The sequence below is a fragment of the Somniosus microcephalus genome, chromosome 2 (assembly GCF_052327205.1).
Source record: "Somniosus microcephalus isolate GS21.2 chromosome 2, FLI_Smic_1.0, whole genome shotgun sequence".
Taxonomy (NCBI): domain Eukaryota; kingdom Metazoa; phylum Chordata; class Chondrichthyes; order Squaliformes; family Somniosidae; genus Somniosus; species Somniosus microcephalus.
Window position 1 is genome coordinate 186,794,274 of NC_140988.1, and position 26,191 is coordinate 186,820,464.

Below are 26,191 nucleotides of genomic sequence, written 5' to 3' on the forward strand. Positions count from 1 at the left end.
GTCGGGGTCGGCGGGGGGCCGTCGGCAGGGGTCGGGGTCGTGCGCCACTCTGGTCATGTCGTGCGCACGACTTACGCTGAACGAAAAAACCTTCGGTTTTTAGAGGGTTTCGGTTTTCGGAAGTTCGGATAAAAGGTAGTCTACCTGTATCATTTCACTAAATACTTCATTAAACAAGGAAAGTCAGGTGGCGCAGCTAATCCAGACATGTGAACATACTTCACCTACACTTCGACCACAAATTTATCCAAAGCTCTATTCAAATTTTAAAAAATGCAAAACACTGGAGAGTTGTGATAGTGCAGAAATTGAACATGCAGAGTAGTTAATATTTTAAGATACTCAGTGAAAGGTTAGCCACAAGCTTCCAATAGGACCCAGTGCTGTAGGATTTTGCGTGCGCCTGTTACAACCCAAGACAATGTACATTAAGTATCAATACTAGGAGATTGTGGGTGCAAAGAACAGTACATCATTTATCTGCTTATCTTAGTTACAATTTTCAAACCCAAAAATTAGAAAAAGCTAATTACAGGAAGCTACTTTTCAGTTTGTTTTGGCAGATGTTTAGGCTGCATTTACACTGCAACTTTAGCAATTCTGCAAAGCAAAACCACTCTGCATCTTCTTCTTCGTAGGCAGTCCCTCGAAACCGAGGATGACTTGCTTCCACATTAAACATGAGTTCTGAGGTGACTGATGAGTCCAATGCGAGCCATGAGGGTCCTGACGTTCCAGGTCCCGAACTTCATTTGAAAGGGTGGAAGATGCCTGTGCGTGAAATATTTTAACGTGGGGTGGCCGTTGCACACCAGCTACCACACGGGCTTGACAGAGCAAGGTCTTGGTCCAATGGCAAGGGGATCCAAGACGATTGGAGACCACACACACACACACACACACACACACACACACACACACACACACACACACACACACACACACACACGACTTTCTCTCCCCTGCCACCCTGAATCACCCAGTGAATCCACTCTGGCCACCCCAGGGCAGCGAGGAGAGAGAGAATCTGCCACGACAATTATAAGGGCTGTTTTCCATGGCGATTGGTAGCGCCTGTTGTTTGAACGGTACGGGTGCCGTTTTGGGACCAAAATGGTGTCCGATGCGCACGTGCACACTCTGCCGCGAATCGCGTCGGATGCCATCTTGGTAAAGGACAAACAAGAGGCGTCCTTTACCCACGTCTGAAGTAGGCGTTAATCTATTTACATATGCAAATAAGGGGCCTAACACCTGCTTCTGGTCCCGGCCCTGGTTTGCCCTGAGGCAGCCAGCGCCACTGCTGATTGCCTCCGGGGCAACCAATGCTAAACACCACGTAAGTAAAAAAGGTGAGTACTTAACATAGTCACCGCTGTTCCCAGTCCCGAGATCTCTGACCTCAGTTCCGACTCCAACCACCAGGCCTCCCCCGATCAACACCACAGTTGCAGTGTAAATGCAGCCTTAGATACATGGGGGAAATTTTAACATGGGCGAGTGTGTGGGTAGGGGGTTAAATCAGGGAAAAAGTCCAAGCGCGTCAGGAAGCTGGCATCAACCTGCTGACTTCCAGGTTTTATGGAGGTGGGACAAGGGGCGGGCAGGCAACCCGCTTCCAGGAGATGGTTGGTATTTTAAGTATGTTAATGAGGCTAGCAGCCTCTGATTTAACACTCTGATTATCTGCACAAACATTTTTACGGCCTTCTGCACATGCGTGCGGTATCCCAGGGGAGAAGAGAGAGGATCGACAGGAGAGAGAAAGGAGATCAGAGGGCGAGAGAGCATGAGAGGGAATTGGAGGGAGTGGGAATTGGAGGGAATCTGAGGGAGGGAGAGAGAAAGCGATTCGGAGGGGGGAAGAGAGGATCGGAGGGGAGAGGAGGTCATGAACTCTGGGTGGGATGGGGGGAGAGAGGGGTAAGAGCGCAGAGGGCACAGTGGGGATGGGGGAAAGACATGATCCAGGTCTAAAGTTGGGGGGGTGGGGGTGGAATGAGAGCGAGTACGTGATTCAGATGGATCAGATTCTTCCAACCCCACCCCCTTTACACCTGCACCATATTCTCCCTCTCCTCCCCCTCCTCCCCCTAGACGTGCTTGATTTCTTGGAAAGATTGATGCATGTGTGGCAAGTGACATCATTGGACTGGATGAAATCCGGAAGTCATGACATTGTCACTATTCACTTCATACCCAATAAACCTGTTGACAATCTGTGACCCCCATAATGCCCCATCTATGGAGGTGGGGTGGGGAGGGGAGGAACTTGGGCACGGGGAGAAGGTCAGAAACTTTGGGGGAGGTCAGGAACTTGGGCGGGGGGAGAAGGTTTGGGAGGGGTGGGAGATGATCTTAACCTGTGAGGGTGAGCCCTGTTTGTTCTTTGAGTTCTGTTCTGTCTAGAGCAAGGCAGTCAGAATGGCTCGAATTACGCTTTGCAAACTAATTGATTACTTAGGCAGGCAGGATGTAATTACACATTCCAGAGAAACTGCTGGGTGTGTCTTGTCCTCCATGGAGGAGAAATCAGAAATCGTGTTGGAACCATCTTCAGCCAGAAGTGCCGAGTGGATGATGCATCTCGGCCTCCTCCTGAGGTCCCCACCATCACAGAAGCCAGTCTTCAGCCAATTTGATTAACTCCACGTGATATCAAGAAACAGCTGGGCCAAGCTGTTCCAGTTCAGCTACAACATTGGCATCTACCCGACAATGTGGAAAATTGCCCCGGTAAGTCCTGTCCACAAAAAGCAGGACAAAATCAATCCAGCCAATTGCCGCCCCATCAGTCTACCCTCAATCATCAGCCAAGTGATGAAAGGTGTCATCGACAATGCTATCAAGCGGCACTTACTCATCAATAACCTGCTCGCCGATGCTCTGTTTGAGTTCTGCCAGGACCACTCTGCTCCAGGCCTCATTACAGCCTTGGTCCAAACATGGACAGAAGAGCTGAATTTCAGAGGTGAGGTGAGAGTGACTGCCCTTGACATCAAGGCTACATTTGACTGAGTGTGGCATCAAGGAGCTCTAGTAAAATTGAAGTCAATGGGAATCAGGATGAAGTCATACCTAGCACACAGGAAGATGGTTTGTGGTTGTTCGAGGTCAATCATCTCAGCCCCAGGACATTGCTGCAGGAGTTCCTCAGGGTAGTGTCCTAGGCCCAACCCTCTTCAGCTGCTTCATCAATGACCTTCCTTCCATCATAAGGTCAGAAGTGGGGATGTTCGCTGATGATTGCACAGTGTTCAGTTCCATTCGCAACTCCTCAGTAAATGAAGCAGTCCATGCCCACATGCAGCAAGACCTGGATGACATTCAGGCTTGGGCTGATGTGTGGCACGAATGTTACTTGCCACTTAAGTGCCAGGCTATGACTATCTCCAACAAGCGGGAGTCTAATCACCACCCCTTGACATTCAACAGCATTACCATTGCCACGGTAGTAGGCCAGATCACCAACAACAATGAGTCAGCCTACAGGGAGGAGGTCCAGCATCTCGTGAAGTGGTGCGCCGATGACAACCTGGCCCTTAACATCAAGAAAACCAAAGAAATCATTGTGGACTTCAGGAAGTCTAAAGGCGGAAGTCACACCCCCATCCACATCAATGGGGCTGTGGTGGAAAGGGTGGACAGCTTTAAGTTCCTCGGAGTCCACATCACGGAAGACCTCTCCTGGTCCCTCAATACCTCCTCTCTGGTGAAGAAGGCCCAGCAGCGCCTATATTTCCTAAGGAGGCTGAAGGGATGTAACCTGTCAACCCTGATCCTCTCTAACTTTTACCGCTGCACAATAGAGGGCATCCTGACAAACTGTATCACAGTATGGTATGGCAGCTGTAGCTACTATGACCGGAAAGCCCTGCAGCGGGTAGTCAAAACTGCCCAACGCATTACCGGCACCCGGCTACCGACCATAGAGCACATATACCGGAAACGCTGTTTACGGAGGTCACGGTCCTTCATCAAAGACCCTACCCACCCCAGCCACAGTCTGTTCGCCCTCCTGCCATCTGGGAGACGCTACAGATGCATTCGCACCCGAACGACCAGATTTAGGAACAGCTTCTTTCCCAGGGCTGTCATCCTACTGAACTCCACAAATAAACTCTAAAGCCTGCACATCTGCCAATGCACTTTATTATGGTTATGTTTATGTTAATGTATTACAAGCCAAATGTATGTTGAATGTTCAAATGTCTTAATCTAAATGTACACTCTCGGGAGCCGCAAGCCTACATTTCGTTGTACTGCACTTGTGCACTAACAATGACAATAAAGTTGATGATTATTATTATTATTATCAACATCCAGGGGGTCACCATTGACCAGAAACTTAACTGGACCACCAGCCACATAAGTACTGTGGCTACAAGAGCAGGTCAGAGGCTGGGTATTCTGCAGCGAATGTCTCGCCTCATGACTCCCCAAAGCCTTTCCACCATCTACAAGGCACAAGTCAGGAGTGTGATGGAATACTCGCCACTTTCCTGGATGAGTGCAGCTCCAACAACACTCAAGAAGCTCGACACCATCTAGGACAAAGCAGCCCGCTTGATTGGCACCCCATCCACCACTTTAAACATTCACTCCCTCCACCACCGGTGTACCGTGGCTGCAGTGTGTACCATCTACAAGATGCACTGCAGCAACTCGCCGAGGCTTCTTCGGCAGTACCTCCCAAACCCGCGACCTCTACCATCTAGAAGGACAAGGGCAGCAGGCGCATTTGAACATCACCACCTCCAAGTTCCCCCCCAAGTCACACACCATCCTGACTTGGAAGTATATCACCAATCCTTCATCGTCGCTGGGTCAAAATCCTGGAACTCCCTCCCTAACAGCACTGTGGGAGTACCTTCGCCACACGGATTGCAGCGGTTCAAAGTGGTGGCTCACCACCACCTTCTCGAGGGCAATTAGTGATGGGCAACAAATGTTGGCCTTGCCAGGGACGCCCACATCCCAGGAATGAATAAAAAAAAGTAAACTCAACTCTGATTTAACCTCCTTTTTGCAGGTTTTACAATGGGTTTCCCGGGCCTCCGAACTCTTTCCCAACCCGCCACCCCCACCCCTGCCTATGTAACCCTCCCCAGTAAATATCCAGGCCTTTTTCTTTCGCTTTAAGTTTCACCTCTCTTATTCCCCACCTTGCTACGCCCCCCCCCCCCCCCCCCCAAGCCATCGCTCCAACCAACAATACTCCTTCTCCTGAAGGCAATGACTTCTGCTGCGATATGGTTCCACAAAAGCTGGCAGACCTCCAGTACCATGGATAAGTAATCTAGTGTGATGACCTAGACTGTCTGCAGGTCATTCAACCATGGAGATTGTCACAGCCAAGTTGAATCTTGTCCTCGTGCTATGTCCACACTTGCATACTTTCCAACCAACAATCGGAAACGAGGTCCCTGATTGATTTTCTTTATCCTCTCCCTAAACTTGAGGCACAATTGTAGTACCTGTACTGCTGGCCTGACAGATCTTCCAACTCTACATAGACTGGAAATTTAACTTAGGATCTTCCCCTGCTTTGTAAGACTTGGTTCTACTCTAGACGATGCACTTACCAACGAAACTGTTGTGGAGCATCATCAGTGTATATTTTTTATACACTTTCTTGTACTCATTAGAAGGAAGACAGTGGTTAAACCTGATTCTATTTTGAAGGCAGAGTATCAGAATTTCAATTGTTCAAGAGAAAACATTTATTCTGGTATAAATTCCAAAATTTCAGTCAGGATGGATGTTGCCTCCATGGTGCCAGGGACAAGGCTGCCATCGAGCGGCTGCAGAACATTCTGAGGCAGGAGGGTGAACAACCAGAGGTCGTGGTCCATATTGGTACCAATGACAGGTAGAAAGAGGGATGAGGTCCTGCAGGCAGATTTCGGGGAGCTAGGAAAGAGATTAAAAAGCGGTACTTCAAAGGTAGTAATCTCCGGATTGCTCCCAGTGCCACGCGTTAATGAGTATAGAAATAGGATAGCGCCGATGAATGCGTGGCTGGAGAAATAGTGCAAGAGAGAGGGCTTTAGATTCCTGGGGCATTAGGACTGGTTCTGGGGGAGGTGGGACCTGTACAGGCTGGACGGGTTGCACATCAACAGGGCCGGAACCAATATCCTCGCAGGGAGGCTTGCTAGTGCTGTTGGGGAGGGTTTAAACGAATTTGACAGGAGGATGGGAACCAGGATGTAACATTAGAAAGGGGAAATAAGGTGCTCAAAGGATTGGGAGAGGCAGAGAGAACTAAAGTAAGAAATAGTAAGGTATTAGGGGGGGTCAAACTAAGAGAGAATACAGGATGGTCTTAGATGGGCTTACAGTGTTTGTTTGTATTTGAATGCACAAAACGTAGTAAACAAGGTAAGTAAGCAGCAGGCACAAATAGCCACATGGGAATATGATGATGTGGCAATTGAGATCTGGCTCAAAAAAGGGCAGTATTGTGTATTAAATATTCCTGGTTATAAAGTGTTCAGGAAAGATAGGGAAGGAAAGATAAACGGTTGTGTGGCAGTATTGGTCAAGGAGAATGTTACAGTGCTGGAGAGGGAGGATGTCCTGGAGGGGTCAAGGGAGAGATTACAAAATGTTGAGGTACAGAGGGATCTGGGGGTCCTTGTACATGAATCAGAGTTAGCATACAGGTACAGCAAGTAATTAGGAAGGCAAATAGAGTGTTGGCCTTTATTGCAAAGGGAATGGAGTATAAAAGTAGGGAAGTCCTGTTGCAACTGTACAGGGCGTTGGTGAGACCACACCTGGAATACTGCGTACAGTTTTGGTCTCCTTACTTAAGGAAGGATATACTTGCATTGGAGGCAGTTCAGAGAAGGTTCACAAGGTTGGTTCTGGAGATGAAGGGGTTGTCTTATGAAGAAAGGTTGAGTAGGTTGGGCCTATACTCATTGGAGGTTGGAAGAATGAGAGGATCTTATTGATTCTGAAGGGGCTTGATGCAGAGAGGATGTTTCCCCTCATGGGGGAATCTAGAACTAGGGGGCATAATTTCAGAATAAGGAGGCACCCATTTAAATTGGAAATGAGGAGAAATTTCTTCTGAGGGTCGTAAATCTTTGGAATTGTCTTTCCCAGAGAGCTGTGGAGGCTGGGTCATCGAATATATTTAAGGTGGAGATAGGCAGATTTTTGAACGGTAAGAGAGTCCAGGGTTATGGGGCGCGGAGGGAAGTGGAGTTGAGGCCAAAATCAGATCAACCATGATCTTATTGAATGGCGGAGCAGGCTCGAGGGGCCAAATGACCTACTGCTGCTCCTATGTCTTATGTTCTTATAGAATCTATATGGCTAGAGTTAAGAAATAATAGATGTGCCATTACACTACTAGGTGTATTCTATAGACCACTAAATAGTGGGAAAGATATGGAGGAGCCAATTTGCAGAGAAATTACAGCGAGGTGCAAGAACTATAGAGTAGTGATAATGGGGGACTTCAACTATCCTAATATAGACTGGGATCGTAATAGTGTTGAGGGCAGAGAAGGGGAAGAATTTCTGAAGTGTGTTCAGGAGAACTTTCTTGATCAGTATGTTTCCAGTCCAACGAGGAAGGAGGCATTGCTGGATCTGGTTCTGGGGAATGAGGCAGGTCAAGTGGAGCAAGTGTCAGTAGGTGAACATTTAGGGAACAGTGATCATAGTATCATAAGGTTTAGATTAGCTATGGAAAAGGACAGGGAGCAATCTAAAGTAAAAAATGTTTAACTGGGGGAAGGCCAATTTCAGTGGGATGAGAACGGATCTGCCCGGGTAAACTGGAATCAAAGATTGGCAGGCAAAACTGTAATGGAATAATGGGCTGCCTTTAAAGAGGAAATAGTTCAGGTACAGTTGAGGTACACTCCCATTATGGGGAAAGACAGGGCAACCAAAGTCAGGGCTCCCTGGATGGCAAAAGAGATAGAGAATACGATGAAGCAGAAAAAGAGCACGTATGACAGATGTCAGGTTGCAAATACATCTAAGAATCAGGCTATATATAGAAAGGTCAGAGGAGAAGTGAAAAAGGAAATAAGAGGGGCAAAGAGAAGGTATGAGAATAGAATGGCAACCAATATAAAAGGTAATCCAAAAGTCTTCCATAGGCATATAAATAGTAAAATGGTAGTAACAGGAGGGGTAGGGCCAATTAGGGACCAAAAAGAAGACCTATGCATGGAGGCAGAGAGTATGGCTGAGGTACTAAACGAGTACTTTGCATCTGTCTTCACCAAGGAAGAGGATGCTGCCATAGAAATAGTAAAGGAAGAGGTAATGGAGATACTTGATAGGATAAAAAATGATAGAGGAGGTATTAGAAAGGCTGGCTGCACTTAAAGTAGATAAGTCATCAGGAGCGGATGGGATGCATCCTAGGATGTTGAGGGAGGAAACCACGGAGGTACTGGCCATAATATTCCAATCCTCCTTCGATACGGGGGTGGTGCCAGAGGACTGGAGAATTGTAAATGTTACACCATTGTTCAAAAAAGGGTGTAAAGATAAACCCAGCAACTATAGGCCAGTCATTTTTGACCTCGGAGGTAGGGAAGCTTTTATAAATAGTAATCGGGGACAAAATTAACAGTCACTTGGACAAGTGTGGATTAATTAAGGAAAGCCAGCACGGATTTGTTAAAGGCAAAATAACAACAGAAAATGCTGGAAAAACTCAGCAGGCCAGGCAACATCCGTGGAGAGAGAAATAGAGTTAACGTTTCAGGTCGAAACCCTTCGTCAGGACTGAAAAAGCACAGGAAATGAAACAGATTAAAAGGCCAGTTTGGGGACTGGGAAATGGGGATGAGATAACAAAAGAGAAGTGAAGAGACATTAAGAGTTATTCAAAACGAGACGTGATGGTGATAGGACTAGTGGAGAGACAAAAGACAGCTCTAGATTAGGTGTGAAATGCGCTGGCAGAATGAGTGACAGCTGCCATGTGGGAGAGAAAAAAGGGGGAAGGGCCAAAACAAAGGTGTGGATAAAAAAATATATGTAAAAATGTAATGGGGGCCGAGGTTATGATCTGAAATTGTTGAACTCGATATTCAGTCCGGAAGGCTGTAAAGTGCCTAATCGGAAGATGAGGTGCTGTTCCTCGAGCTTACGCTGGGTTTCCGTGGAACAATGCAAGAGCCCGAGTACGGTGAGGTCTGAGTGGGAATGGGGCGGTGAATTAAAATGACAGGCGACCGGAAGCTCGGGGTCACCCTTACAGGCAAATTGTGTTTAACTAACTTGATTGAGTTCTTTGATGAGGTAACAGAGAGGATTGATGCAGGTAATGCAGTTGACATAGTGTACATGGATTTCCAAAAGGAGTTCAACAAAGTGCCACATAATAGGCTTACCAGCAAAGTTGAAGCCCATGGAATAAAAGGGATAGTGGCAGCATGGATACGGAATTGGCTAAATGATAGGAAACAGAGTAGTGGTGAATAGTTGTTTGTCGGACTGGAGGAAGGTATACAGTGGTGTTCCCCAGGGGTCGGTTCTAGGACCACTGCTTTTCTGATATATTAATGACTTGGACGTGGGTGTACAGGGCACAATTTCAAAATGTGCAGATGACACAAAACTTGGAAGTATAGTGAACAGTGAGGAGGAGAGTGATAGACTTCCAGAAGACACAGACAGGCTGGTGGAATGGACGGACACGTGGCAGATGAAATTTAACGCAGAAAGGTGTGAAGTGATACATTTTGGTATAAAAAATGAGGAGAGGACATATAAACTGGGTCGAGAACCAGAGGACACAGATTTAAGGTGATTGGCAAAAGAACCAAAGGCAACGTAAGAAAAACTTTAATGCAGTGAATGATCTAGAATGCACTGCTTGAAAGGGTGGTGGAGGCAGATTCAATCACGGCTTTCAAAAGGGAGTTGGATAAGTATCTGAAGGAAAGAAATTTGCAGGGCTACGGGGAAAGGGTGGGGGAGTGGGACTAGCTGAAGTGCCCTTGCAGAGAGCCGGCACGGGCTCGACGGGCCAAATGACCGCCTTTCGTGCTGTAAACATTCAATGATTCTAAAGAGGCACTTTTGGTTTTAGAAAATATGTTGTAGAGACCCAAGATTATGTTTCCATACAGATTGTCAGCAATCATACCTTCTGGAAGTGGAATTTTTTATATGACAGTTTATATAATAATCTAAAAACTGAATTTGAAACCTTCATGCTGTTACCTGATATGACTCATTGGAATAGAGCTTCTGGTGGCACTGTTTGGAAACCTCAGCATGCTGGAAAACTCCACAAGCTGCAGAATTGCTCCTTTTACAGTATTCATGTGTACAAGTTCAGCAGGTTTAAAATGTGTGTTTGTGGACCTATTAGTTTCTCATTTTTTGTTTTAAATTATTCCACGTAGGCCTTTCTGTTACTCATTGCTCTGTTTTAAGCTGCTCCACAGACTTGGTCTGTGAACTTCTCAGTGAGTTTCTATTTTTTGTGTGTGTTTTGGTGTTGGGTGTATAACTTCCCTCCAACTTACACAAGAAATAGGAGCAGGAGTAGGCCATTCGACCCATCGAGCCTGCTCCGCACAATTAAAAGGGAATTGTGTACCATAGTGCTGAATTTCAATTGGGGAAGGCAGAGTGGTTGGGGTGGGGTGGTGGTGGTCCGAAGCGGTCGGGAAACCCGAGAGAATGGGTTTTCCGCAGGCCCTGACTAATTTAACGGCAGGGCCTGATTTGAATGGGAAGCCTCTGTTTTCCACCCTTAGCCAGCCAAATTGAGAGGCTGGCTGGTTCCGGACAGGTAGGCCTGTGGCACTAGGCCGCACAGAGGAGGGAGGGAGGGATCACGTGGGGGCCGGGGGACGGTCGGAGGAGTGCGGTGGGAGAGGTGTATTAGCGATCGTGGGCCGGGACCAGCATGGGGGGGGGGGGGGGGGTGAAGACGATTGGGGGCCGGGTGGCAGCCGAAGAAGGCTCGGGCGGGCGGGGCGTCGCTGAAGGATCGGAGATCGGGAGCAGCGAGGGTGGGGGGAGAAGTCTGAAGTGATTGGGGGCTGGGAGCAACATGGTGAGGTGGGGTATTGGGTGAGGATAGGGGCTAGGACCCAGATATACCCTTTATATTGTGGTAATAAGAACTATGTGCACTACTCCAGGTGTGGCCTAACCAGAACATTATACAACTTCAGCAAAACCCCAGCATGGAATTTCCGTGCTGAAGTTCATTTCCTCCAGATGCAAAAGCTGTTAAGTTGTCTTTGTAAGATCTTGGCTGTCTCCCGAGTTTACTCACCCCCCCACCCCTGCCATCTGCAAATTTAACAGCTTGCCAGTAAGACTGCAAATTCAGTCATTTATGCATATCAAGAAAGAAATTTTAAAAAAAACTTGCGTCTATATATATCTAGATCCATTGGGCATTCACTTGTTTTGGCCTAGATCCCCTTTACACCCACCACCATCCTTCCATTTAGCCAATTAGTAATTGTCTTATTCATGGCTTGAAGTTTAAATACTTCACTTTATTGGTTTACATTCTGGTAAAACATCCAAAACAGTTTACCATATTTTGGCCTCACATTATCTGCGTTAATGTCTCTCTTTGTTCTCATTTTGGTTTCCTGCAGTTCATTAAAGAAGATATGAAAGACAAAGATCCAACCAGTAAAGGCAATACATTCCATAAAGAAGACAAACACATCACAGTGAGAGACCTGTGGAACCACTGGAAAAACTCGCAAGGTAGGGCCCTACGTGGCTAAATGGAAGTAAGTCTCGGAGGTATATATCAGATTAGTAGGAGCTGTTGACATAGTGGTAGGCAGCTACGTGACGGTGTGCAGTGTGACTCGGGTATGATCAACCAAACTGCACAGAGCAGGATAATTATAACCAAAGGATGGGAACTTTTTAAACAATTTATCTTTTTAATCCCAGCAAATTGCCAACTGTCTTGATGGCTACTTAATATTACCAGTCTTGTGACATAGAATGCTTCCAGCACAGAAGGAGGCCATTCAGCCCGTCGAGCCCGTGCCAGCTCTTTGCAAGAGCACTTCAGCTAGTCCCACTCCCCTGCTTTTTCCCCGTAGCCCTGCAAAATTTTTTCCTTCAGGTACTTACCCAATTCCCTTTTGAAAGCCATGATTGAATCTGCCTCCACCACCCTTTCAGGCAGTGAATTCCAGATCATAACCACTCGCTGCTTAAAAAAGTTTTTCCTCATGTTGCCTTTGGTTCTTCTGCCAATCACCTTAAATCTGTGTCCTCTGGTTCTCGACCTTTCCGCCAATGGGAACAGTTTCTCTCTATCTACTCTGTCCAGACCCTCGTGATTTTGAACACCTCTATCAAATCTCCTCTCAACCTTCTCTGCTCTAAGGAGAACAACCCCAGCTTCTCCAGTCTATCCACGTAACTGAAGTGTCTCATCCCTGGAACCATTCTTGTAAATCTTTCCTGCACCCTCTCTAAGGCTTTCACATCCTTCCTAAAGTGCAGTGCCCAGAATTGGACACAATAGTCCAGTTGAAGCCGAACCAGTGTTTTATAAAGGTTCATCATAACTTCCTTACTTTTGCACTCTATGCCTCTATTTATAAAACCCAGGATATCCCATAAGCTTTTTTAACCGCTTTCTGAACCTGCCCTGCCACCTTTAACGATTTGTGCATAGAAACATAGAAGATAGGAGCAGGAGTAGGCCATTCGGCCCTTCGAGCCTGCTCCGCCATTCAATGAGATCATGGCTGATCATCCAAATTCAGTACCCTGTCCCTGCCTTCTCCCCATATCCCTTGATCCTTTTGGCCTTAAGAAATATATCCAACTCCTTGAATATATTTAATGAACTGGCCTCCACCGCCCTCTGTGGCAGAGAATTCCACAGGTTCACCACTCTCTGGGTGAAGAAATTCCTCCTCATTTCAGTCCTAAATGGCTTACCCCTTATCCTTACACTATGACCCCTGGTTCTGGACTCCCCAGCCATCAGAAACATCCTTCCTGCATCTAGTCTGTCCAGGCCTGACAGAATTTTATAGGTTTCGATGAGATCCCCTCTCAATCTTCTAAACTCCAGTGAGTATAAGCCCAATCGACACAATCTCTCCTCATACGTCATTCCTGCCATCCCAGGTATCAGTCTGGTGAATCTTCGCTGCACTCCCTCCATGGCAAGAACATCCTTCCTCAGATAAGGCGACCAAAACTGCACACTATATTCAAGGTGCGGTCTCACCAAGGCCCTGTACAACTGCAGCAAGACATCCTTGTTCCTGTACTCGAACCCTCTTGCTACGAAGGCCAACATACCATTTGCTTTCTTAACCGCCTGCTGCACCTGCATGCTTACCTTCAGCGACTGGTGCACAAGAACACCCAGGTCTCTTTCCACTTCCCCTTCTCCCAATCTATTGCCATTCAAAAAATAATCTGCCTTCCTGTTTTTGCCACCAAAGTGGATAGCCTCACATTTATCCACATTATAGTGCATTTGCCATGTTTCTGCCCAATCACCCAACCTGTCCAAATCGTACTGGACTTTCGCGACATCCTCCTCACAGCATACCCTCCCACCCAGCTTTGTGTCGTCTGCAAATTTGGAGATATTACATCCAATTCCCTCGTCCAGATCATTAATATATATTGAGATCAGCTGGGGTCCTAGGACCGATCCTTGCGGTACCCCACTAGTCACTGCCTGCCACTCGGAAAACGACCCGTTTATTCCAACTCTTTGCTTTCTGTCCGCCAACCAGTTCTCTATCCAAGTCAATACCATGCCCCCAATCCCATGTGCCTTAATTTTGCACGCTAATCTCTTATCTCTTATGTGGGACCTTATCGAAAGCCTTCTGAAAGTCCAAATACACCACATCCACTGGTTCTCCCTTATCTATTTTACCAGTTACATCCTCAAAAAATTCCAGTAGATTAGTCAAGCATGATTTACCTTTTGTAAATCCATGTTGACTTTGTCCGATCCTGTCACTGCATTTCAAGTGCTCTGCTATTACATCTTTTATAATGGACTCTAGCATTTTCCCCACTACCGATGTCAGGCTTATTGGTCTATAATTCCCTGCTTTTTCTCTACCACCTTTTTTGAATAGTGGGGTAACATTAGCTACCCTCCAATCCATGGATACTGTTCCAGAGTCTATCGAGTTCTGGAAGATGACCAGCAATGCATCTACTATTTCTAGGGCCACTTCCTTAAGTACCCTGGGATGTAGATGATCAGGCCCTGGGGATTTATCGGCCTTTAGTCCCATCAATTTTCCTAACACCATTTCCTTACAAATACTGATTTCTTTCAGTTCCACCCTTTCTTCAGACCCTATGTTCCCCGGCATCTCTGGGAGGTTATTTGTGTCCTCCTTTGTGAAGACAGAACCAAAATATGTATTTAGTTGGTCTGCCATTTCTTTGTTCCCCATTATAAATTCCCCTGATTCTGACTGCAAGGGACCTACGCTTGACTTCACCAATCTTTTTCTCTTCACATATCTATAAAAGCTTTTACAGTCAGTTTTTATGTTCCCTGCAGGCTTACTCTCATAATCTATTTTCCCTTTCTTAATTAATCCCTTTGTCCTCCTTTGTTGAATCCTAAACTGCTCCCAATCCTCAGGATTATTGCTTTTTCTGGCCAATTTATATGTCCTCTCCTTGGATCTTATGCTATCCCTAATTTCCCTTGTTAGCCACGGTTGAGTCACCTTTTTTGGTTTATTTTTATGCCAAACTGGGATGAACAAATTCTGTAGTTCATCCATTCGGTCTTTGAATGTTTGCCATTGCCTATCCACCGTCAACCCTTTGAGTGACATTCCCCAATCAATCCTACCCAACTTGCTCCTCAGACCATCGTAGTTTCCTTTATTTAAATGGAGGACCCTAGTCTCTGAGCCAACTACTTCATTTTCCATCTTAATGAAGAATTCGATCATATTATGATCGCTCTGACCCAAGGGGCCTCGTACAACAAGATTGCTAATTAATCATTTCTCGTTACATAATACCCAGTCTAAGATGGCCTGATCTCTGGTTGGTTCCTCGACATATTGGTCCAGGAAACCATCCCGTAAACACTCTAGGAATTCCTCCTCCACAGTATTGTTACTAATTTGGTTAGCCCAATCTATATGTAGATTAAAGTCACCCATGATGACTGCTGTGCCCTTATTGCACGCTTCTTTAATTTCCCTTTTAATGCCATCCCCAACCTCAGCCTTACTGTTTGGAGGTTTTCTTCCCCTTAGTATTTCTCAATTCTACCCATACAGATTCCACATCATCAGAGCTATCCTTCATTACAATTGTGTTAATCCCTTCTTTAACCAGTAATGCTACCCCACCTCCCTTTCCTGAATATCGAATACCCCTGGATGTTGAGTTCCCAGCCTTGGCCATCCTTGAGCCACGTTTCCGTAATCCCAACCAAATCATATTCGTTTACCTCCATTTGCGCAGCCAATTCATCCACCTTATTATGAATGCTCCTCGCATTAAGACACAAAGGCCTAGAAATTGGGTTGGGGCGCCAAAATGGCGCAAAAGTCGCCTGAGCGCAGGTTTTAGCGCAGCGATCGGAGTGATACCGATCGCCAGAAATGCAGTTTCAGTGCCCCTCGAGGGAGACGGGGCGAGGCTCGAGGCGCTCCGCGTCCCTCTTAGGGCGCTGAAACTGATTATCGCAGCGCAATGTGCCGCAGCGCCACATGCTGCGGTACTGCAGGCCTTCCTCCCACTGTTAAGGGGGAGGTGCCTGCAACAGCGCGATCCCCGATCGCGAGTGCCAGCAAATGAGCCCGGCACCAAGGAGAAGTGCCGGGCTCTCGGGAAACAGCCGGCAATGCTGCGGGGTGCCGGGGGGGTGTTAGGAGGCCGGGGACGGAGGTGCTGGCAGGCGGCCGCCGAAAAAGCGGCCGCCCCGCACCTCCACCTTAACTTGCGCCGCTGCCGGCACAGTAAGGCCCCGTGAACCGGGCGCGGGTAGCGAGCGGCGCAACTGCAGCGTTCGCTACCAAATATCACGAATGGGGCGCTGCGCACACCGATGACGTCATCGGTGGCGGTGCAGCGCAAATACCTAACGCCACCATTAGCGCCCCTACTGAATATCGCTGGAGACGCAGCCAGTGGCGCTACAGCCACTGACTGCCTCTTTAGGCGCTAACAGGTGGCGCTACTCACCCAATTTCTCCCCCAAAGCCTTCAGGCTTGTTTTTTTAACGCTCTTAGACCTATTAGATTTATTATTTACTGTGGCCACTTGATTTAAACTGCTGATTTCTCTGACTGCCACTTTTGTTTTTCTCCTTCCTATCTTTTGCTTTTATCCTTAACAGACTGGATAATTTTAAGGATTCAAATATCATGACAAACACTGCATTGTTTCGGAGACACTTTAAAAAGAAAAATGAATCAATATATTTAGAGAGACAAATACTTTGTTCAGAATAGTGAGTAATGGTTTCCAATATATTTAGGGTAAACTAGTCGATCTTCTGTGACATTACAAACAAGTGTGGTCTTCAGGTGAGAAGGGCTTAGAGGCCACACAATATTTGGACTAGGACATGCAAGACACAATTCAGTCCCTATTTTAAAATCACACATCCTGTTATTTTATTATATGTTCTCATTATAATTTTCTGTGTCCACTTTTCTAGTGCAAACTACCTATGTAAGCTTGTCACCTGTAATTTAACCCTCTTGGTTCAACCAGTTTTTTTTGCTGCTGATCGTTGCCGAGTGACCCTTGCAGGGAAATGTGCACATATAAGCAGAGTTGGACTTGGCTGTCTGATGCCCATGGTCAAATTACCTACCAATACTAGAGAAAAATACTGCGGATGCTGGAAATCTGTAATAAAAACAGAAAATGCTGGCGGTCGATGACCTTTCATCAGAACTGGAAAATGTTACAGATGTACCAAGTAAGCAAGTACAGAGGCAGGGAAAGTGAGAATGGGAGGAAAGAACAAAAGGTAAGGTCTGTGATAGGGTGGAAGGCAGGAGAGATTGAATGACAAAAGATGATGGTGCAAGGCAAAAGGGTGTGGTAATGGGTTTAAGCAAGTACAGAGGCATCTGCCTTGCATCATCATCCCTTTGTCATTACCTGAAAGCAGAAGGGCGCAAGCGGGGGGGAGGGGAGAGAAAGAGAGAGAGAGCACAAGATATACATGCATACACCATCGGCAGCTTGTGCGTGAGAAGAGATTGTGGGATGAGGGGGAAGTGGGATGCGAGAAGATTAGGAACGAGCACACCACAAGGGCTTAAACTTCACCCGTTGCCATGGCCTCGGTGACTTCCTGTCCAATGATATCAAGCTCACTCTCCTCCAGTTGGTGCAAAGCCTATATCGGAGCTTGCCCCCCCCGCCCCCCCAAATTTTGCGCCAATTCAGACTGTCCCACTAAGAAATTTGCAGAACCTAAGTTTATTTTTAATCCATTTTGCACATTGCATTGACAGTAAGCTTGCATACATCATGTTTCTGGGGTTTATAACTAACTAAAAATATGCATGGCCCAGAAATTTGGGTCCCTACGCGTGAGTACGCACTGGGTACTCGCGCGTAGGCCCAACGAAAGTGCAGGTTTCATGCATGCACTGCGCATGCGCGGGTAACCGTAACTTCCGTTCCCTTGAAAGAAGGGGTTGACAGGTGGAACGTGTGCGCCGGAGAGGCAGCACGTGCGCATCGAACTTACGTTTTTTTTTTGCAGGTTTTTCCGGGAGGGTAAGTCTCCAGCAGTTACACTTTTAAAAAGCAGGCGCAAGGCCTGCTTTTAACAAGGTAAGTGGTGAATTAATTAAAATTTAAACATTTTTTCCACAGGTTATTATTTTTAAATGCAGGTAGACTATCCTTTATCCGAAAACCTCGGGACCAGCCGTGTTTCGGTTTTCGGAGAATTTCGGATTTCGGAAGGGGGGTCCGCGGGGGGGGGGGGGGGGGGGGTCGGCGGGGGGGTCGGGGCCGGCAGGGTCCGCGGGGGGGTCGGGGCCGGCGGGGTCCGCGGGGGGGTCGGCGGGGGTCGGGGCCGGCGGGGGTCGGGGCCGGGGTGTCCGCGGGGGGGTCGGGGTCGGCGGGGGGTCGTGTGCACGACTTACGCTGACGCTCAGCGTAAGTCGGCGGGGGTCGGGGTCGGCGGGGGGGTCCGCGGGGGGTCGTGCGCACGACTTACCCTTTATCTGAACTTCCGAAACCGGAACCCTCTAAAAACCGAAGGTTTTTTCGTTCAGCGTAAGTCGGCGCACAACTTACGCTGAACGAAAAAACCTTCGGTTTTTAGAGGGTTTCGGTTTTCGGAAGTTCGGATAAAGGGTAGTCTACCTGTACTTTAAAGAAAGGTAAGTTTATTTTTAGCCCCGTTAGAAAATGTAATTAATTTTTTCAAATTTAAATTATTGTTTAAAATAGTTATTTCATGTAATTTATAGTTATTTTATAAAAATGTGATTTAAAAAAAAAAAAAATTATTTGCCATTTTAGTTATGTTTTGGGGCTTATAGTATTTATAGGTTTGACAGCTCTTCCTGTCAAATTTATGAATGAAGCATTCCCTGCTACCATTGGCTCTCCATGGCCCACGTGATCCCAGGGGACGCTTCGAACTAACTGCGCCCCTGGGATACGCAAGCACTGCGCGCCGGCAGTTGGAGAAGGCCCAGGATCGGAATACCACGTGGGCCCACAGCTCAACGGCTGGCACGCAAGGTAAGTGCAAGTCGGAGGCTTGCACCCGTGGGAAACCTCCGACCCGAATTTCTGGGCCGTTAACTCTGTTTCTCTCGCCATAGATGCTGCCTGACCTGCTCAGTATTTCCAGCATTTTCTGTTTGTATGTTAGCTATCAGTGCTGTTTGGATTTGCACATGAAGAATGGTCATTTGGGTGAGAACTAGAAGGTGGCCAGTGTGTATGGAACCTTACTCCAGTATGAGCCAGCATCTTTAGGAGAGGAGTGGAAAAATTTGCAGGGAATCCTGTTGATGTCTGAGTTAAACTTACTGGTTACTGAACTTAAGTACATTTTGGAGGTAAAATAATGATATTCAAAAGTTATGCAGTAAATCTAATTATTGGCCTTTTTGTACTCATTATTTAATGCTAGGTGGGACAGTAAGCTGTGAGGAGAACGCAGAATCTGCAAAGGGATATAGATAAACTAAGTGAGTGGGCAGTAAGGTGGCAGATGGAGTATAATGTAGGGAAATGTGAGGTTATTCACTTTGGTAGGAAGAATAGAAAAACAATTTTTTAAAATGAGAAACTTTTAAATTTTGGTGTTCAGAGAGATTTGGGTGACCTCGTGCAAGAAACACAAAGCTAGCATGCAGTTACAGCAAGCAATAAGTAAGGCAAATGGCCTAACGGGGCTGAAAATAAACTTACCTTTCTTTGAAGTATTTAAAAATAATAAACCTGTGGAAAAAATGTTTTAATTTTAATTAATTCACCACTTACCTTGTTAAAAGCAGGCCTTGCGACTGCTTTTTACATGTCTAACTTCTGGAGACTTGCCTTCCCGGAGAAACCTGGAAAAAAAACGTAAGTTCAATGCGCACGCGCTACCTCTCCCGCGCACGCGTTCCACCTCTTAACCCCTTCTTTCAGGGGAACGGAAGTGCCGGTTTCCCGCGCATGCGCAGTGCATGCACGAAACCGGCACTTCCATTGGGCTTACGGGTGAGTACCCCATGCGTACTCACCTGTGGAGACCCGAATTTCTGGGCCATTGTGTAGAATGGGCCTATACTCTCTGGAGTTTAGAAGAATGAGAGGTGATCTCATTGAAACATACAAGATTCTGAAGGGGATTGACAGGGTATATGCTGAGAGGTTGTTTTCCCTGGCTGGAGTGACTAGAGCTAGGGGGCATAGTCTCAGGATAAGGGGTCGGCCATTTAAGACTGAGATGAGGAGGAATTTCTTCACTCACGGTTGTGAATCTTTGGAATTCTCTGCCCCAAAGGGCTGTGGATGCTGAGTCTTTGAGGATATTCAAGGCTGAGATAGATTTTTGGACTCTAGGGGAGATCGGGCAGAAAAGTGGAGTGGAGGTTGAAGATCAGCCATGATCTTATTGAATGGTGGAACAGGCTCGAGGGGCCGCATGGCCTACTCCTGCTCTTATTTCTTATGTTCTTAATGTATTGATGCACTTCAATCTCTGTGTCATTGAAAGTTCAATGGTGGTTGAAAATAGAACTTGTCACCTTCTGGCCAGTATCATTTTGTATTCATGGGAGCAGATCGCGTACACTATGGGGTTGATAATTGGTCAACACCAGCAGCGCAAAATGGGCTGATAGCGAATTGGCAGCCTGCTTTACGCCACACTTGAGTTTCTTTTCCATTGAAGTCAATAAGTGTAGATGGTGGAGTTTAAAAAATGATGGAATAAACAGCTTTCAACTCTTTAAGCAGCTCAGGAAAGGAATGAGTTAACCACAGAAAGCTTGCTATAATGGAAGTCAGTGATTGATTGAAATTAAATGTACATCGTGCAGACAAAAAAAACAGAATCATTTTCCAGATGTTAATAAAGAAATATTCCGTGATTTCATACTGTTTCTGCTTAATAGCTACTGTGGAAATGGGCAGAATCCATTTTGTTAATGGAAGAATTAAAAATATTTAAAGCTCTGCAGAAGGTAGCAGTAGTTGACTTTTTCCTGTAACAATACTCCTGGCACCTGTCTGAAAGAGTTGAGTGAAGTGAAAGACATGACAATGGGTTCCTGTTCTATTATGTGGACCAGGGGAAAAAAGAAAAAAAATACAGCTTATCTCAAGACATAGATCTATGGAGAAAGGCTATGTAGTACAGACTAAATCAGGAACAAACTAGGACTGGTAAAAATGCATTTCAGCAGGCGTTTGCCTGTGTCCAGTTTGCATACTGTGGATTTGACTGTTAAATCTCCAGTGCTGGAAGAAGGTAGTCCCAAGACTGAGGCTGAATGTGAAGAGGATAAAATCATAAAATCGGGCAAAATGTTTGGCACTGAAGTCTTTGGATTTCTCAGAGGTGTCTTCCAGTTTATTTGGTGTAACTTCCCTTGCAGTGCATTTGGGCAAATAATGAATATGAAATTTATACTTCCTCATTGCTCGGATCTTTTCTGAAGGTGTAATCTCCTCGCTGTAAAATTGCTGGATTTTTTTTTGGCTGACACTTTTTAAACTGGAGGATACCTTCTTGGTAGAGGATTTTGTCAGTATTACTGTCAGCAATCTGAAAAATAATTGCACTTAATAGGGGATGATGACTGAGGACAGCTGCGATTACTGAAGTTTGCAAACTCTGTGAATAGTGCAGTAAGTATTTAAGTACCTCATTCAGCATCAAGCTCTGATGTGTCTAGTTACATGAGTGAAGAGTTATATTTGGTGCATGACCCTGTAAATGGGATAAGTTGATGTTGATCTTTAGTCACATAACTCACTAATATAATGGTCTGGATAAACCCACGCCAACATCAGTCATAGTATCTGAGGTACGAATCCCATTCACTCCTGTCACACTGAGCTAACAATCCGAACATAATTTCGATTTAAGTGTAAAATTTCTTGGCAAATTTATGACCTGATTGATTTGTTTGAAAATAACCCGTGGCCTTGATTTAATGTTTGCTTTGCATCCCAGAAAGAGTTAAGATTGTTTGATCCTAAACCCACATTCAGTATTTGATCCTACACCATTACACTGTGATAAAGCATTAGATTAAAAATGCTTCTGCAAGTATGGTTATGTGCTGACTCACTCTGAACTGCTAATTTATTTTATTATTACCCCATAGTTCCTGACTTCTTTGCCAAGAAACAACAAACTCTTCTCACCATTCAGCTTTCTTTAGCAAAGGTGGTTTAGGGTTTAAAGAATCCAGCTCCCTGATTTCGAACTCAATTATTACTTTGGGGGGGGCGGGTGGTGGGTAGTGGAGTTGTCTCTTGTTAACACCAGGCCTTTTTGAGAGTTCAAGAAGGGGGTTGACTGCAAAAGGAGGCTATAATCTGCTTTCCACCAGTTTCAATTGAATATGCTGATAAGTGTATTGTAAAGAACTCTGGGTGACATAATGAGTTAACAGGGGGATATATTTTATTTATTTTTTCCTCCCCCCTCCTCAGCCCCAATGTGCACTTTGCCTGACATAACCTGGGTTCAAGCCATTTACATAGGCCAGATGCTTCTGTGGCAGAGCTTAGCAACTGGAAGTAATCGAGGAAAGTTACCCGCTGCCGCAGACCTGTAACAGTCTCGGACTGCAGGGCCTTCTGGCTGCTGTCCAAGAAATGCAGCCAGGAAGCCTCCAACCCTAAACCTCCTTCCTGCATCTGCTACTTACTATCTACAACTTACTATCTGCATGGCTCCAACAGGTGGTGTTAGATCCGTGGTTCAGTGGATAAATAATCACACGGATGCTGTACATTAACAAATAACAGGTCTTTACTGGAGGAGGGTAATCTCTAGACTGGGGTACAGAGGCATACGCACAGCTTATATACCGGTGTGGTCACTGCCGGTACAACAGTATACAGGAGCTGTAAAAAGTAGTTCTGACTTAAAGGCACATACACTACAATTCCTCCCTTTTTAGATTAATAATACCCCCTTAATATTCAAATAACAATTACATTTTTACATGTACATTCAATAACAAAAGTCCATTTATAGATTCAGTCTTTGGGGCGGCTTCCTGACCCTTTCAGGATAGCGCCTTTCCGGAGGTTCTTGTTCTTGGTGCAGAGGCGATTCTGACCCCTTTTCATCGGGTAGTTCATCGGGTTCCACTGCTACTGAGTCTGAAGTAGATACTACCGGTATGTCGGGTTCATCCCCAGGTACTCGAGACATGGGGTTGACGCATTCCTGTGATGCTAAGATCTGATCGACGTGGCGTCTCACAATGTTCTCCCCGACATCCACTGTGTACATTAATGGCCCCTGCCTTGTACATATTGTTCCGGGTTGCCACTTCTCTGTTCGATAGTCCCGGGCCAAGACTGGTTGCCCTACATTGAAGCTCCTTGTCGGCTTCTCGTTGATGTGCTGGAATTGTTTGTCCTCAACATTTCTTCGCACATTTGGTCTGAGCAAGTCCAGACGAGATCTCAACCTTCGGTTAAAGAACATCATGGCCGGGGTCTGGTTGGTAACTGCATGTGTCGCGTTTCGGTAGGCTAATAAGAAATTGTCCAGCTTATGCTGTAGTGGAATTTCCTCGTCGCACATGGCCTTTATCGCCTTCTTAAAGGTTTGTACGAACCTCTCAGCCAATCCATTGGTGGCTGGATGATACGGGGCGGATGTGTAATGCCTTACCCCATTCCTTTTCATGAATTTTTGGAACTCGTCGGATACAAACTGTGGTCCATTATCAGAGCAGATCTGCTCTGGCAAACCGTTTCTTGCAAATATGGTCCGTAGGACTGCAATCGTTTTCTCTGTAGTGGTTGAAGACATCTTTATCACCTCAGGCCACTTTGAATGAGCATCCACTGCTATTAAGAACATTGAGTCCATGAATGGACCAGCGAAATCAATATGCACCCGTTGCCATGGAGAGGAGGGCCACTCCCATGGGTGTAGAGGGGCATGTGGTGGTGCATTTTGGACCTTCTGGCATCCTAATCAGCTCTTAGTTAGGTCTTTGATTTGTTGATCGATTCCTGGCCACCACACACAAGCCCTAGCAAGGCTTTTCATTTTCACTCCCCCCAGATGACCTTCATGTAGCTCATTTAGCACTCTCTCCCTTAACTTGGGTGGAATCACCACTCTGGATCCACACATCACTGTCCCCTGGCATACTGACAGCTGTTCTCTTCTGGATGAGAATGCTGGCAACAGTGAGTCGCCATGTGTTGGCCATCCCCTCACCGTCAATTCATATACCCGTGACAGCGTCGGATCATTGCGGGTCTCCTCTATATCCGCGTTTGTTACTGGCAATCGTTCAATTATCGACGAATAAAATATCTCGATAGGGTCCACTGCTGGTGCTTCCTCCACCGTAGGCAGTGGCAGGCGCGATAGCCCATCAGCGTTCCCATGCTGTTTCGTGCCTTTATATTCTATTTCATATTGATTCGCCCCTAGAAACAGGGACCATCTTTGTAACCGCTGTGCAGTCATTACTGGCACGCCCTTCTTAGGATTAAAGATGGAGACAAGTGGTTGGTGGTCAGTCAGCAAGATGAACTTCTGCCCATGCAGATAGTTGAATTTTTTTACTCCCCATACTAGGCTGAGGGCCTCCCTGTCAATCTGGGTGTAGTTGCGCTCGGCTGAGGTTAGTGACCGAGACGCAAAGGCTACTGGCCTCTCCAACCCGTCTGGGAATTTGTGCGACAGCACCGCTCCAATGCCGTAGGGTGATGCATCACATGCCAAACGAATTGGTAGTGCTGGGTTGAAATGGGCCAACACCTCTTTTGATGTGATCAATTCTTTACACTTCTGGAACGCTCGTCTACGTTAGTCATCCCACTTCCATGGTACCCCTGTTTGCAGTAGGGTGTTCAACGGGTGTAATACCGTAGACAAATTTGGTAAGAACTTGTGGTAATAGTTTACCAGCCCGAGGAACGATCTCAGTTGTGACACATTTTCCGGTGCTGGAGCCTTGACTACTGCCTCAATCTTGTCAGGGGACTTGTGTAACCCCTCTTCATCGATGACGTGGCCGCAATACGAGATCTGTTTCTGGAAAAACTCGCACTTGTGGCGATTAGCTCGTAGCCCATATTCCTTTAATCTGGCGAGCACCTTCTCCAAGTTAGTGAGGTGATCACCGTCATTTTCGCCCGTGACCAACATGTCGTCCAAATAACACTGGGTCCCTGGAATCCCTTGCAGGACCTGATCGATCGCCCTTTGCCAGATAGCCGGAGCCGAGGCTACTCCAAACACCAGCCGGTTGTATTGATAGAGACCTTTATGGGTGTTGATCGTAAGGTAATATTTCGAAGCTTCTTCCACCTCCATTTGCAAGTACGCCTGGGCTAGATCAATTTTGGTGAAGCGTTTACCACCAGATAGCGAGGCGAAAATATCCTCAATTCGTGGAAACGGATATTGCACCGTGTGAAGGACTGGGTTCACTGTCACCTTAAAATCCCCACAGATGCGGACCTTCTTTGGTTCCCCAGGCGTATTACTCAACGACCTCTTCATTACAGGAACGATGGGTGTAGCCCACTCACTCCAGTCCACTTTGGACAGTACTCCTGAATGTTCCAACCCTTCCAGCTCTGCTTCAACTGCTGGTCTGATCGCATAAGGCACTGGTCTGGCCTTCAGAAACTTTGGGCTTGCATTTTCCTCTATTTTAATTGTTGCTGTTATTCCTTTTCGTGTTCCTAGTCCCTCCTGGAACACTTCTTTTGCGTCAGTTAGCATTTTTGACAGTCGTCCAGGTGTGACGTCGTCATCCTTTTTGGCCTCAACCTTCAGTGCCTGTATGGAATGCCAATCTAATTGTATCTTTCGGATCCATTCACGTCCTAGCAGTGGTGGTCCTCCATTTGGCAATACATATATATCCATTTTAGGTATTTCCTGGCCTTTATATATCACTTTCACCCTTATTTTCCCTTTGGGGTAGACTTTTTGCCCCGTATACGTCTTCAAGACAATCTCTGTAGCTTTCAAGGGTATGTGTGGAAATAGCCGCTTGTAGTCTCTTTGATTTATGACTGTTAGAGCTGACCCTGTGTCCAATTCCATTTCCACTTGGACTCCGTCTATCTTGAGTGTAACCCAGATAGTCTGGTGATCCTCCATGTCGGTTACATTATGTAGTTTCAGACAACCCAGCTCCTTGCTTCCGGAGTCTGTGTCACTTTTCTGTTCGTCTGAACCACTGTCCATCACCTGGTGTACCTTTTTGTACTTCTCCTGTGGAGATTTCTTACTGTTGGTTTTCTTCCCAGACCTGCAGACTCTTGCTATGTGTCCTGCTTTCCCACACTGTCTGCACACTTGGTCCTTGAACCAACAATCTTTCTGGTCATGTGTTCTGCCGCAGCGATGACACTTCCCTGTTCCATAGGTCATTTCGTTGGTGCCATATTCTTGCGGTCTCCGTTGTATCTCTGCAGCGCCCCTTGCGGCTGCTTCGTGTGATACTGCCATACTGAAAGCTTTGTCCAGCGTAAGGACCTTTTCTG

At 46.3% G+C, this 26,191-nt stretch overlaps 1 protein-coding gene across 3 annotated transcripts in view; it reads left to right on the plus strand.

Annotated features, from left to right (window-relative positions):
• Positions 1-26,191, plus strand: part of stim2b (stromal interaction molecule 2b) — a 232,451-nt gene that overhangs the window by 131,257 nt on the left and 75,003 nt on the right. For all 3 annotated transcript variants that reach the window (XM_085968232.1, XM_085968226.1, XM_085968238.1), the window contains exon 4: positions 11,613-11,727. In XM_085968232.1, the coding sequence (XP_085824358.1) occupies positions 11,613-11,727 (115 nt within the window). The remainder of the gene's footprint in view (positions 1-11,612; positions 11,728-26,191) is intronic.